At 39.9% G+C, this 13,366-nt stretch overlaps 2 protein-coding genes across 2 annotated transcripts in view; one reads left to right on the top strand and one right to left on the bottom strand.

Annotated features, from left to right (window-relative positions):
* Positions 1–1,939, bottom strand: part of LOC116842046 — a 3,280-nt gene extending 1,341 nt beyond the window's left edge. The window contains exons 1-2 of the mRNA XM_032810691.1: positions 1,793–1,939; positions 1,549–1,689 (exon numbers count right to left, since the gene is read on the bottom strand). Coding sequence (XP_032666582.1) covers positions 1,549–1,689; positions 1,793–1,846 — 195 coding nt within the window. The 5' untranslated portion in view covers positions 1,847–1,939. The remainder of the gene's footprint in view (positions 1–1,548; positions 1,690–1,792) is intronic.
* LOC116842033 overlaps positions 1–13,366 on the top strand; it is a 36,239-nt gene that overhangs the window by 10,832 nt on the left and 12,041 nt on the right. The gene's annotated exons all lie outside the window — the stretch shown is intronic.

The raw sequence follows: 13,366 nt of genomic DNA, 5'->3' as shown, positions 1-13,366 counted from the left end.
GCGTTCCATTTTTCACAAAGCAAAAGAAATTGTTGTTTAGGAAAATAATTGTGTATGCTGACTGAATGTTATCGAGAAATGTCGAAATTAATCACAAACTACCTGTTTCGTTAGTAATGACTACTAGAACTGTTTGCATTGCCATCTAACATTTGCGGGCGGAAACTAAGTTAAGGTCCTAATAATATACAAGGCGTCCGATAATTCGCTACGGAGCCAATGTATGCAGGTAAAATACATTAAGCAGTACATCAGTCCCAGGTCGCTCTGCTCTCTGAAGAAGTGAATTGAAATGTTTGCGAAACGTCGGAACTAAATACGAGGAGAACGCGGTTTAAACCCGGAAAACAAGCGAAGTATAGAATACATCAATTTGAGCAAAAGATTTCTTACTGTTTTTCAAACAACTACATAATATTTGAGATATTAATGAGAGAAGATTGAAGCGCGAGATTTCATCGAAAATGTCTGAAATTATTTCTTAGTAACACGCGTACGACACACTCGTGATACATTGAGAAACAGTTGTCTATAGGTCTCTCGCACCATTACTTCGCCTTCAGCTGTCAGCCGATATCCATCTGTGCTAAGTTGCAGTCACGTTTCACATATTTCCGATGAGATCTCGCGATTACAGAACTCGTCTCACAACATCGCACGCCCTGGTTCGTCCATCTTTTTACATTAATATCTCGAAACTTTATGTAATTGTTTGAAAAATAGTAGAGGACTTTTTTCTCAGATTAATGTATTCTACCTGTATACCGCGGCTCTAACGAACTATCGGACATCCTTTAGATAAGTTAATGACGTATAACTGATGATAAGTAGAAAGAAAAAAATTCTCCTAAATTTAATAAATAAATTTAATTTTGCATCGATTAAATATGATTTGTACTTAACATCACACGGAAAAAAAAACATTTGGTTAAATTAATTAAATTTCTGGTGAAATATAAACGGACCACATTGAGAAAAAAGAATTTTGTTGTCGAAACGAGGATTTGATACACAAAATCAAAATTTTGTTAAAATGAGATCAAATTTTCATGCAACCAAAACATTTAATTACCGCCGTATGTGTTTTGTTTCTTCAATAATACATGCACTTGACACAAACATAGTAATTAAATCGTATGTACGAAATATTTTAGTTCCAAATACAAAAATAACTTTTTTAGTGCAGAAAATTCTGGTTGACATTACTAGAATTTTATTGAAATTTAATGAGATTTCTGCTTAACTTGAGTGGAATTGTGGTAACTTCAACTAAAATTTTCTGGTTTCAAATTTTCTAAAATTTTCGTTTATATTTTACCAGCAATTTCCAATTTACCAGCGTTGATCCAATTAAACTTTATTTTTCATGCAAATTATATAATTTTTTTCTATCCTTGCAAAACAAATTTTAAAAGAATTGTCACTGCTATTAATCGAAGACAAAATTAGACGACTTCATTTTATGGAGAATTTTATATTTTCGGGATTGTCTTGTAATCGTGTTATTATTTTTTATTTACGTTTAAATACATATTTTCTAGTACTCACGTATAATTGATCATTTTCCGTGATGTTTTTGGTAACATTTAAACATATTGGGTAATGACAGTCGATAAGTGAGAAAAAATCACTTTTTCCAAAGAACTTTACTGAGATCTTCTCTTCATCATCAGAGTACTCAAAGAAGGCCTACACAATGACGCAACGTCTCTTTTTATACTGTCAATACGTTTTATGAAAAATTTCTTTGCGATGAAATATTCTGTGTATGTGTTCACAGCAAAGTACTCACAATGGAGCGGTTGATGATACCGAGGAGTACAGTGAGAACCAGCACAGACAGCATTTCGTCTCTGTCTCTCTCTTTCTCTCTCTCTCTCTCTATGTCTTCCCAGTCGACGAGAATATCGAGGAAACGCTTCGTAAGGCTTGTGCAACACGAATGGACATCGATGCAACAATATTCGTGACTTGCACACCTATATTGTACAATTAGAATTATCATCCTCGACTGCCATTGGTAGAGCGTTGTCGTGAACAGTTCATAATTCAAGGCGAAAGAGTCCTTCGCTTCGAGCGCGTTTTATAACAAAATGTTTAGTAATGACCAATAACGTAATTAACTCGCTGCCAGTTCTAGAAATTAATTGGCACACATGCGCTAAAGTAGGCCCCGCTCGTAGAAACGTAGTGTTATCTTCTTCTGTTTCTTCTTTTTCTTAATCGTCGTCGTCGTCGTCGTTGGGACTTCGCCGACGGTGATGCGGGCTTAAATAATGTGCGCAGGTACTTTTACGTCCCTCTCGTAGTGTACCGTTATCAGCGGCGATCGAATCGCGAGTAATGTCGAGGAAGAGAACACCATGATAAATAACGTCGCGCGAGAGCCCTCACCCTCCGAGTCTACGACTCGGCTACGTTTCGGTGGTCTCTAAAGGAAAGTGACGAGAGCGTGTAGCGAATAAATGAGCTCTCTCGGTACTGAAATCTCGATTAAACCCGTGCGCGCCTGTCGACGTGGCCGGTACCTTTGAATGTCACTCGAGCGTTACGAGACGTCGATTTAAAAGCAGCCGCCTCGGTTTTATCTACTCACGCATTTATTACGCAAAACAGCGTTCGAAGATCACGCTCAGATCGGGGAATAAGCGGCCACGAGATTCGACGATCAACCCGCCGACGATTATTATTACTGGCCACAGTGACAATTGAGTTTTCAATCACGCGCTCGCGCAACGTGCTTGGCACGGAGAGAATCGAATATTCTAATGCTCGGAGCTCGTCTCCTATTACGCCATACTTAGGGCGCAAGGTACAATTTCACAGACAATTCGCCACGGAGGAGGGTATCTCTCGCGGAACCGATAATGGCTCTCGAGGAGGTTTCAGGTTCAGTGGAGTATCCCCTCATGACGGCCAATGTCGGATAAAGATCTAAGTACCTGCATAGCTGTATACGGCGCGCCGAGGAAGATCCTTAAATACTACCAAGGTAACGAAGGTAAAGGTTTCTCGTGACGTCCGCTTCGGCTCCGAAGCCGTCAGGGGTCAGTGAGCGCTCCGGTCGGCAAACCCGGGTCTGAATTCTCGATCGTTTTCTTCTTCTTCGTCCGTCTTGTTCCTTTTTTCGCTCCTCCGCGCTTCTTTTATTCCCAGGGGAGAGGAAGGGCCCTCGGTACTCCGGACGAATATCCCACTCTGATAAGCTTCGCGATGCGATTTATTGCCTAGCCTCGGGACAGAAACTCTCTCACTATCTTCCTTTTTCCGCGCCCTTCTTTCTCTCTTTCTCCCTCGCTCCTCCGACTCTCTTTCTCTTTCAGAGTGGAAACTATTAAGCACGGTCAACCGCGGCGCTACGGTTGGAAGTTGAGCGGAGGAGAGGATGAAGCCACGATTCGTCTTGATCTCGTACTCTCGGAAAGCACAAGTGGGAGTTATAAATTGCACGAACGAGCGTGCAAGTCGCTGACGTAACACCAATCCCCGGACTGATGTGGCGAATCCCGCGGTATATCGCGCGGACACCCGGGGGCCCCGGGGGAGACGGGACAGTTCCCAACGTCCTCGATTTTATTGCGTGGGATTGATCGGGCAGCCTTGCGAGGATTACATAAAAAGCTTTTTATTCTCCTCGCCGCTTGAAACGTTCAAATTAGTCGGAGATGAAGTAAGTCAGGTTTTAACCCTCGTCTGTCTGCGTGGGAGGTAAATGAGAGTTGGATGTATGCTTTGGCATGTTCCTTCGTCCGAATAATCTTCTTCGGGAGATCTTTCCTTTCTTATTTTTTCTTGCATTTCTTCTCTCTTAATTTATTCCTGCCAACTTTTCATCCGTGCAACCCTCTCGCACGTCGTTATCTCGAACATCGTCCGACTTTTCGCGCAGAACTTTCTCCCTCAAGAATTAACACACAGAGACCCGTAGACTGGTAAAAATTTAATGCACTTTTCGAACAGTTATATGCACTGAATGTGTTACAAAACCTGAACCCATTTATTATACAGAAACAGAATAGAAAATAGATACAAAATTATTTGATTGGTTATTAATCACATGAATTTAATCGAAAATATTCTTTTATTAATTTTTTATCGGGTAATTTTTCTCAGTGTACTCTTTCTTTCGAACATTTTATCTGGACATTGTATGTTATTAAGGAAAGAAAAATATTGTTCGTCGCAAAAATTCATCAGTATTTTAATCGGAAATATCCGTTTGTTAATTTTTCATCGGATAATTTCTCTCAATGTATTCTTTTGTTTCAAACATTTTTATTTTGACACTAAAATTGTACGTTATTAGGGAGAGAAAAATATTATTCGTCGCAAAAATTCATTGGTATTTCGATCGGAAATATCCGTTTGTTAATTTTTCATCGGATAATTTCTCTCAATGTATTCTTTTTTTTCAAACATTTTTATTTGGACACTAAAATTGTACGTTATTAGGGAGAGAAAAATATTATTCGTCGCAAAAATTCATTGGTATTTCGATCGGAAATATCCGTTTGTTAATTTTTTATCGGATAATTTCTCTCAATGCAGGAAAATGCCTCTCTAGCTAAACTCTCCGAATCGCTTGTTATTCCACGGACACTTCTACGTCCAACGATATCAAAAGAAATCGGATTTTTCAAAGTTTGTGTTCAATTAAATACATAGGCTCCGCTAGAGGAGCGTTTGAACGTTTGAAGTAAGAGGGAAGCCGCGCACTAACCATTACAGAGCGCACGATATAATTGATCTCGGATAGTATTTTTCTCTTCTCAAGCTCGACTACAGGTGTTGCCGGGTACACTTACGTAAGGACCGTCGGTAAATTGTCTAACGCGGATAAGACAGGACGCGCTCGGACTCGAGTATTACGAGCGGAGAACAAATTGCAGACACGTTCGGAAACTTTCTAACGCCCGCCCACCTAAACATCGTCTTCGGGGCCTCATCCGTGTCTGCGCCGCGTGCGCAATCCGCCGATACAGGCCGCGGCGGTAAGTTCAACGCGCCGTGGCCCATAAAATCTGCGCGCATTTCTCTTTCTCGTCCTCTCAGGTCGACTGATTTACCGGACTTGGTCGCGGGGTGCGAGCGTAGCACGAGCGCTACTGTTACGGCTAGTTCCGCGTGGCCAATGCTGAGAACGCGAAAGTGAAATTGTATATGGGGATTAGCTGACAAAGAACCAAGAGATTTGCGATCCGAGACAGGTCCTTTTATACCTCTCCCGGCTTCTCCCGATCATCGGAGGGAATGGCTTATCGCGGAGTCACCGCGATCGCCCACGCAGTTTTACGAAGCGACAGGTCTTGACGAATCGCTCGTGACCTACTCTATCCTCCGACTCCCCTTTCAAGCTAAACCTAATAACTCAGCACCGATAATCGTTGCATTAGGCTTGTCCATTCGACCCGACCTCGTGAACTTCTCTCCACCCATACCGCTCGGTACAACAACTCGTGCAAACCGACTCGTGTAAAAGGATCCCATCGTCGTATCTCCTCCTTTTCCTCCTCCTCCTCCTCCTCCATCACCTCCATCTCCTCTATCCTTCTCTCTTCGTTCGCCTTGTTCTTGTACGTATCTACTGGCAGCTTCCACCGGCGCGATCTTGCGGGAAATGGAGCACCGCTCGATTATATTCCGCCGAAGCTGAACCCGGGTGAACTCGTTTCAACTGATGCGGCTCGCGTTGCTGGCGAGACGCCGCCTCTCGTTTAATCCGCGAAGATGCGCGGCCCGCGCGCGCGGAGCTAATTAAAGGCCAATAAACATTGTGCATCTGATACAAACGTATTTGATGCAAGCCGCGTTCGAAGGGCAGCGCGGTGGCGCTCGTATCACGTTATATCATAGCCAGCCAATTAAGTGACGTGAACCGCGACGGAACTTTCGAAGGCGCGTGCGCCTCACGGCGGTGACTCCTGAAGCGTTCAATTCATGCGGCGTACACGTTGTTGCCGGAGCGGATTACGGCGACTTAATTAAGCTATTATCCTGTTATTAGAGTCGTAGCACTGCGAATAAACAGCGTAATGGCGCATTATGGCAGATATGACGTGTGCGCACCTTCGCCCGGCAGGTGTAGAAGAAGCAATGCCGCTCCTGTGCGGTTCCGGTACGGCAAACTCCGGGGCTGCTTGACGGAGGATAGTACACGCCATTACGTTTCCGCTTCGACCTTCGACTGAGGTCGCGCTGCAATTCCACCTAAACAAATGACTGACTCGTAATCTCAAATCGCTCTCATCGTTCCGTATACTCCTCATCCTTTCCTTCGTCCTCGCGTCTTCCGCTCTCTGACGTATTTTCGACGTCGATGTAGGATAACACAGGGTAATATGCCACTTAACAGGAATTGGATTTTTCTCCTCTTTAGAGTATTTTTGCACGCTAGTCCTCTGCTTTCACTTTCTTTTTCTTCTATTATTTGTGCATGATTTCAGAATATTTCCATTGTTTACTATTTAGAAACAAAAAATGCACAAAGTAATAGAATTACGTACAGAATTACGCCACTGACCCGAATGACGCCATAGTAGCTTGTTTTGTGCGCGTAATGAAACACAGTTGACTGAAAGTGTCCAAACATTACCGGAAAACAGTCGTCAAAGTGTATTAAATGACTCCGTCAAAGTAAGTATACGAAAATATAATGTGATTTCTCGTGAAAAGCGGTTTTAAAAGCTTATGTCGAGAATCTGTCACTTTTGACTATCCACGACCAAACTTACTCTTAAATAATTGCTACGACAACGTAATCAATAAAGTGATAATATGTGATAATTTTGGGTTGTAATATAAAATGTTTTATGAGTAATATGTTTATAGGATGATAAAAAGTAATATTATATGAATAAAAAGTAATTATATGGTTTTTGCATAATATATATTAGTATGCACCTCTCCTAATTTATATTATATAAAAACTATCTAATTGTACGATACTTTATTTTTTTATCATCTTAATCATATAAAATAGTAACGTTTAAAAAATAATATTTATAACGTATTGAAAAAGTTATAAAACGCATATTGATGTACTATTTACTCCTCTCATAAAAGCAATAATATCGCCAGGAAACGAGCAAGAATTACGCAAAAAAAATTTGATTGAATTAACTAAATATCTGGTGAAATATATGAATAAACCAGAAATTCCGGTCAAAGTTGCCAGAATTCTATTCAAGCTAACAAGATTTCTGATTAAGCAGAACTTGCAACTGTTTAACTTTGAATAGTTGAACAGAACCTTGTCAACTTGAACTGCATTCTGGTAACTTTAAGCGAAATTCTGGGACGTTTATACTTTCTCAAATTTGTTAATCATTCGCTCATTTCATTAATCCAATCAAGTTTGTTCTCGTGTATGAAACAAGTAAGAAACAGTGAATGATTCACAGTTCTTTAATCACAAAAACTCTTTAGCTTTGCTAAACACAAGGAGTAGCTTGTGGGAGTTTGACAAGGAGTTTGTACCATATTCCCCCATGTTACCCTACACAACGTGCGTTCGTGCACCGCCTCTCACGATACAAACGTCCGTTTCAGTGTCTCGGTGAAGTATATGGATCATTATTCCATGCGGTATGTTTATTCGATCACGGAGTTTCACTTCCTGGTCACGGTCCCTGTCTCTTCTAATATCCCTCCCGCTAAATCTGCCGCTTCCTGTCACCTTTAAGCAGATGCGCGCTCACGATGCACCCCGAATCGCTAAAACAACGCGATCGCATTCCGCTCGCCTTACTTTCACACGTATTTTTCGTCAATGCTGCGTACGAGATGCGCCTCTCATGAGATGGTTTCGAGCGACTCGACGACTTCAACGAAGTGTCGTGTAAAGGATCGACTTCTCAGCCCGCTAACGAGCGCGCTTACCGTCACATACCGTAATTTCACCTCTACGATCGTGTCGCGCCTCTCGACGTTTTCGCCGACACCGAATCTGGCGTTTCCTGAATCGTGTTCGCAGCATCTATGCGGAATCACGACCAGGCCGGAGTTATTCCGGCCCGAGATAGCGCCGGGCGTGAGTCTCCGTGTTCCTTTATACGTCCCGCTTGTCATACACTTAATCAACCTGCCAGGTCGAAATCCGCGAGAGAGCCGCGAAGCGCGACCTAACTCACATCTATGTGTGTATGTGTGTAAAGCTCGAAGCGCGCTAGTGACCTGGAAGCTGAGGCTACACGATGAATATTTTATAAGGAACGGGATCTATATATATATATATAGTCCCTTTCTTCGGACGCGCGGGAGCGGTTCGACTCGGCGCAAAGTCCCTTTATTTGCGATTTCAATTTGCGCGCTCCGCTGAAGTGGGTTAGAAAATAACGCTCACTCCATTCTCTTTTCCGCCAGAATTACTCACACATCCGCGTCTAAACCGTTCTTGTACTGGGGCTAACATAAAGAGAGTCGAAGAAAATATTCATATGGGATACGTTTCGTTTCCTGTTCCGTTGATTTAATTTTGCTTCATATTTTGCGGTTAAGAAATTTTTGTAAACAATAGTTGCCTGTCATGTTCGTTGAGCGATAAGTCAAAACACTCGCATTCAATATTTCTTGGAATCTAATTGAAATACAAATCAATTTCTCCAAAAAATCATGGGATATCGATTCAGATCAGCAGTGTAATATTTTAAAAATGCGATTCCAAATAACCTAAAATATATATTCGGAAAGTTGATAATCTTTAATCCTGTATGTTAATAAATATAAAATAGAAACCAAAACAAAAATTAAGAAAACATTGGGCAGAGCGATATATTTGGGTTTCCCAATCGCAACTTCATTTGCTTGAGAAATAGATTCCAATTAAATCCCAGAAAATTTTCTAGAGTTGAAATAAGCATGAGACTCTCAATTAGTACCGTAGTGAGACAACTTTGTAACGAATTTGGACGTCCTAAAACTATGTTGCTAATCTACTGGAGGAATATTTTAGAAAATTTCTATGCGCGGGTAACGGTGAGCTCCGTTTACACGTCTATACGGAGGAAACGCAAAGTCGAAGGAAAGTCCCCACAAGCGCAAACGTATATAACGTTATTAAACATTACCCTCGCGCATATCGCGTAAAGGCGAGATAAGCATCGTATACCCGAGTCACGAAGACGTTTCGCCGAGAGAAAGGGAGTCCCTACTCCCCCGTAGCAGCTGTACGAAGGGCTTATCTCTCCGCGAGGCTCAATCGGAAGGGCCACGTTATATCCAGTAAGCGAGGCTTAAACGTCAAATTGTACGCCCGGTGGAGCGATCATCGTGGAGATATCTCCACCTCGTCGTAGACCGCCTGAAGTCTCAATCCCTCGTCTCTCGTAAGGCCCCGCGTGTCGACGTAGTTGTACGCTAACGTTCCTAGAGCCCTCGCGCGATGTATATACCGCGGCGTATGTGCTTGACGAGTATGATTGGTACGTATTTCACGGTTTACGGCGGGATCATTTCAATCGAACATTATCGAGCCGGAGAAACCATAACGAGCCCACGTAGAGTTGCCCACGGTTACCCCGAAGCAACGTGGCCGGCCGGCAATCACCAATATCCAAGTTGCGCGTTGCGTATATACACATATGTGTATGTATATGTGTGTATATAAATATACGTGTGTATGAATGAGTATATACATATCTTGTGTGTGTATACAGGGTGTTTGGGTGTCCAAGCGGCTGTGCGCAAGTAAAATTCGTTAAATAAATTCAATAAAAAAGTTATATATTGATTCGTATAAACGCCGCCATAATAATTGTTTAAATATTTTTGTATGTGTGTCTTAAATTTTGTCTTTTTGTCCCTTCATAATCTCTGTATTCTGTGTTTTTTCCATCAGGGTTGTAAATGTATACAGAATGTCTGATACAACTCGTATCAACGCTCGTGTACGGATAAAGTTTGTAAAATTGAGAAAAGAGTTCTCTATCACTTTGATTCACAATAACAATATTAAACTGTTACAACAGACGAGACGAACAATAGAATCTGAACAATCTGATCGCGAATGAAAAATGTTGCTCGAGTGTTGCTCGAGTGAGCGTGTTTGTCGTGCTCTAATCGATTATGACACTCGACTTTTCCAAATGAACAATGAAAAAGTAGTATAGGCGCGTGCGGAAACGTGTGTCAAAGAGATTGCTTTTTGTTTTATGTAGTTACGTCGAGTCATACGCGAGTTATAGCCATTTAAAGTCGTAACATCAACAGCACGTGTCAGCTCAATTTGCGCGCTATTGGTACGCTGACACTTGTTCTCCCTTCTGTGCTTGCTTTCTTCTTCTAAAGTTAAGACCACGTGGCTGCATCAAGCACGTGGGCAGAGCGGCCACGCTATCTGACCTGCAGAATGAGAATAGCGAGTCGCATTCGCTACATACTCGTACTTGAACCTCACGACCAGGGTGAGAAAGCTCATATATGAGATTTTCAACTGCGTTTTAGTTTCACTTGCTTGGTTTCATTAGCTTAGATGGCGTATAACGCGACAACCAATGATTGTCAGACAACCAGTGATTCTATAACTGTGTTATGTTCTAAACAACGAAGAAGTAGCAAAATGAGTAATAAACATTACTTGGAGTAAAGTCTATCTAAATAGAATTTAAAATGTCATATAAATATGATTATATAAGTGTGACATATAAGTGTCATGCACGTATCATATAAATGCCATGCAAATCATATAAATATCATGTTATATTGACAAATATATTTTCTTTTATTGCACCAGTTTAGACTAAACAGTTTAGACAGTTCAGAAAAAGACAGACTTAAAAGCTATGGGACGCAGGTAGGTCATGATGCGTAAAAGTGTTAACGCTGATTGATGAAGCGCGCAAATCGATATAAATGTCTATAACTCCTCTTATAAACATCGTAGCGACTTGAAACAAGAACTGTTGGAAAGGCGAAATTACCGTGTTTCTGATGAATATGAAATCATCTTTCGTGAAATAAAATTAAAATAGTATAATCGTGTAAGTATGAAAGATATTGATTTTTGTATTTACATTAAAGTAGACATTAATCTACATTGAGAATTAATGGAGATTGTAGTTTAAATAATATCAAGCGCCAGTTTTATGTTTTCGATGAGTACAAAATACCATTTAAAAGAGAAGGAAATAAGAATATAAGTACATTGATCTATTTTAGGACTTGCATATTCGTAATCCAAAAACTATAAAATAAGAACAATCTGCACATTCATAGCCGAAAACTATAAAATAAGAACAAGCTGGATTCAAAATTTTCTTTTGAATAAAATAGTCCACTAGAGACGCTTGGCCGCACTCTTCATTATTTTCCTCAGCAAAATAGGCCTTTCTGACAGTTTATTCCTGGCCTGCTAAAAACATTGAAAGGAATTTATATGAAAAAACAAAATGTGTTTTCTCATTTTGCATTCATTTTGCGAACTTTTCCATTTCGTTTAACGAGTTCTATCTACGATCAATCGGACACCTAAAGACTCCAGACACCCTGTATGTTAGAGCGCGAGCGCGCGTATATACCTTATGCAGCGTCTGTAAACTACAACGCCATAAGACACACATGTTTATATCGGTGTTGCACTGCCAGGCTTTCCCCTCGGAGGGTATCTCGCGTACGCGTACGTAGTTGCATAGACTGTCGCTGTAACTGCCCACTTTTCTCGCTCGTGTATGCGCGCGTATCCCGCCTGAGGAATATATCGGCCCCGCGGGACGAAAACGACCAACGCTATCTCGCAACTTAAAGGTAAAAAAAGAAGAAGACAAGAAAAATTGTCCTATAATCCACGTGTGCAATTTCGTTCGTCGCTGTTTCCAAATCGTAGAACAACCTCGTCTATTAGTATCGCATTTAGCGGCGCCGATACGCTTCCAAGCATTGTATCGTGATTACGTCTTCACCGCGAGCAGCGTATCGTTGTCGTTATCGCTGGATCAGGTAGCAACTTGGATGCGCGCTTTTATCGAATGATACAAACAACACCATATTACAAGACATATTACAACAAGATATTAACACAGACTTTTATATATGTTACTAGATTACTAACTTTTTTATATTAAGGTGACTTAATTCTTATGTACGAAACGAATGAAAAGTCATTCTTTCTGCGCGTACGTTTTGGCGACATATATTTGCATCTAAAATGGTTAAGTTAGATTTCTATCTACTTTCACAGTGTTATTTTCATAGTGTTCATGTATAAAATTGCACATTTTTATTGGTATTATTATAAGTAGGAAAACCCGGGGCATAATGGGAACTCTAAGGTTCAAATAAGTTTCAAATGTATTAAAAGTAAATAAATTAATTTAGTTTTGCGATCAAAATATTCTTTCAACTATCTACTATAAGGAAAATAGAAGTTTCACTGCAAAAGAATAGTTTAAAAGAACGAAATTATAGTTTAATTGAAAGTGTGAATTAATTTCATAATGTTTTCTACACGGGGCAAAATGGGATACACCACAAAACTGGTTTATTTCCCAATTATTGATTATAAAAGTTCTTATATAACAGTGACTCATTAAGACATTTAATATATAAAAATGTATTATTGCATATTTAATCATTTATACTTATTTATTTACACTTTTGTTATAAAACGATAAAATTATTTTCCTTATTAAAATATTAATAATAATCATTATTTATTATAGTAATCTTTGATATTAATTTTATGAAACATAGCACATGAGAAATAATGCAACTTAATATTTTAAGAACATAATAACATAATCCTATTATATCTCGAAATGTATTAATGTATGTAAGTTTTAATTATGCAATACAAAACATCATAGATAGTAGATACATTTAATTAAAATGACAAGAAAAGATCGTCTAATAACGTTGATATACACACGGTAATAAAAAGAAGAACCATCATCCATTATCATTGTTTACTTTGTGCAAATGTATTAAGTTGCGGAGAACATGTCAAACTCATTAAACAGTTTGTAGCATCTTTCAGCTAAAAATAACTTGACAACTGATAAAAATAAACTGATAGTTGAAGTAACTTGACAACTGATGACAACGGGTAAGCGATAAGAGAATGGTAATAATTGCAAAACATTTCTTCGCATGGCAGCATCTCTGCAAAAAATTATCAACCATATCCCATTATACATTGTGATCCCGTTACATCCTAGGTTCCTCTACATACTTTTCGTGGATACATTTTGTATAAGCAAAATTTAGGGAGTTAAAGGGATGCTGAAGCTGAAAACCTTACCGACAGAACACTGAAATTTTTCTGCAAAGTTTACGTCATATTGATACGTTACACAGAATTACAAATGCTTTTACGCAATGAAAGTACGTGCAAAAATTAATAGGAGCATTGTTCGATTGACGAAAATGAACAAAA

This window comes from Odontomachus brunneus, unplaced genomic scaffold (genome assembly GCF_010583005.1).
Source record: "Odontomachus brunneus isolate Ranch 3 - 2012 unplaced genomic scaffold, Obru_v1 Obru_scaffold_020, whole genome shotgun sequence".
Classification (NCBI taxonomy): Eukaryota; Metazoa; Arthropoda; class Insecta; order Hymenoptera; family Formicidae; genus Odontomachus; species Odontomachus brunneus.
This window is presented reverse-complemented; position numbering and strand designations above follow the sequence as displayed.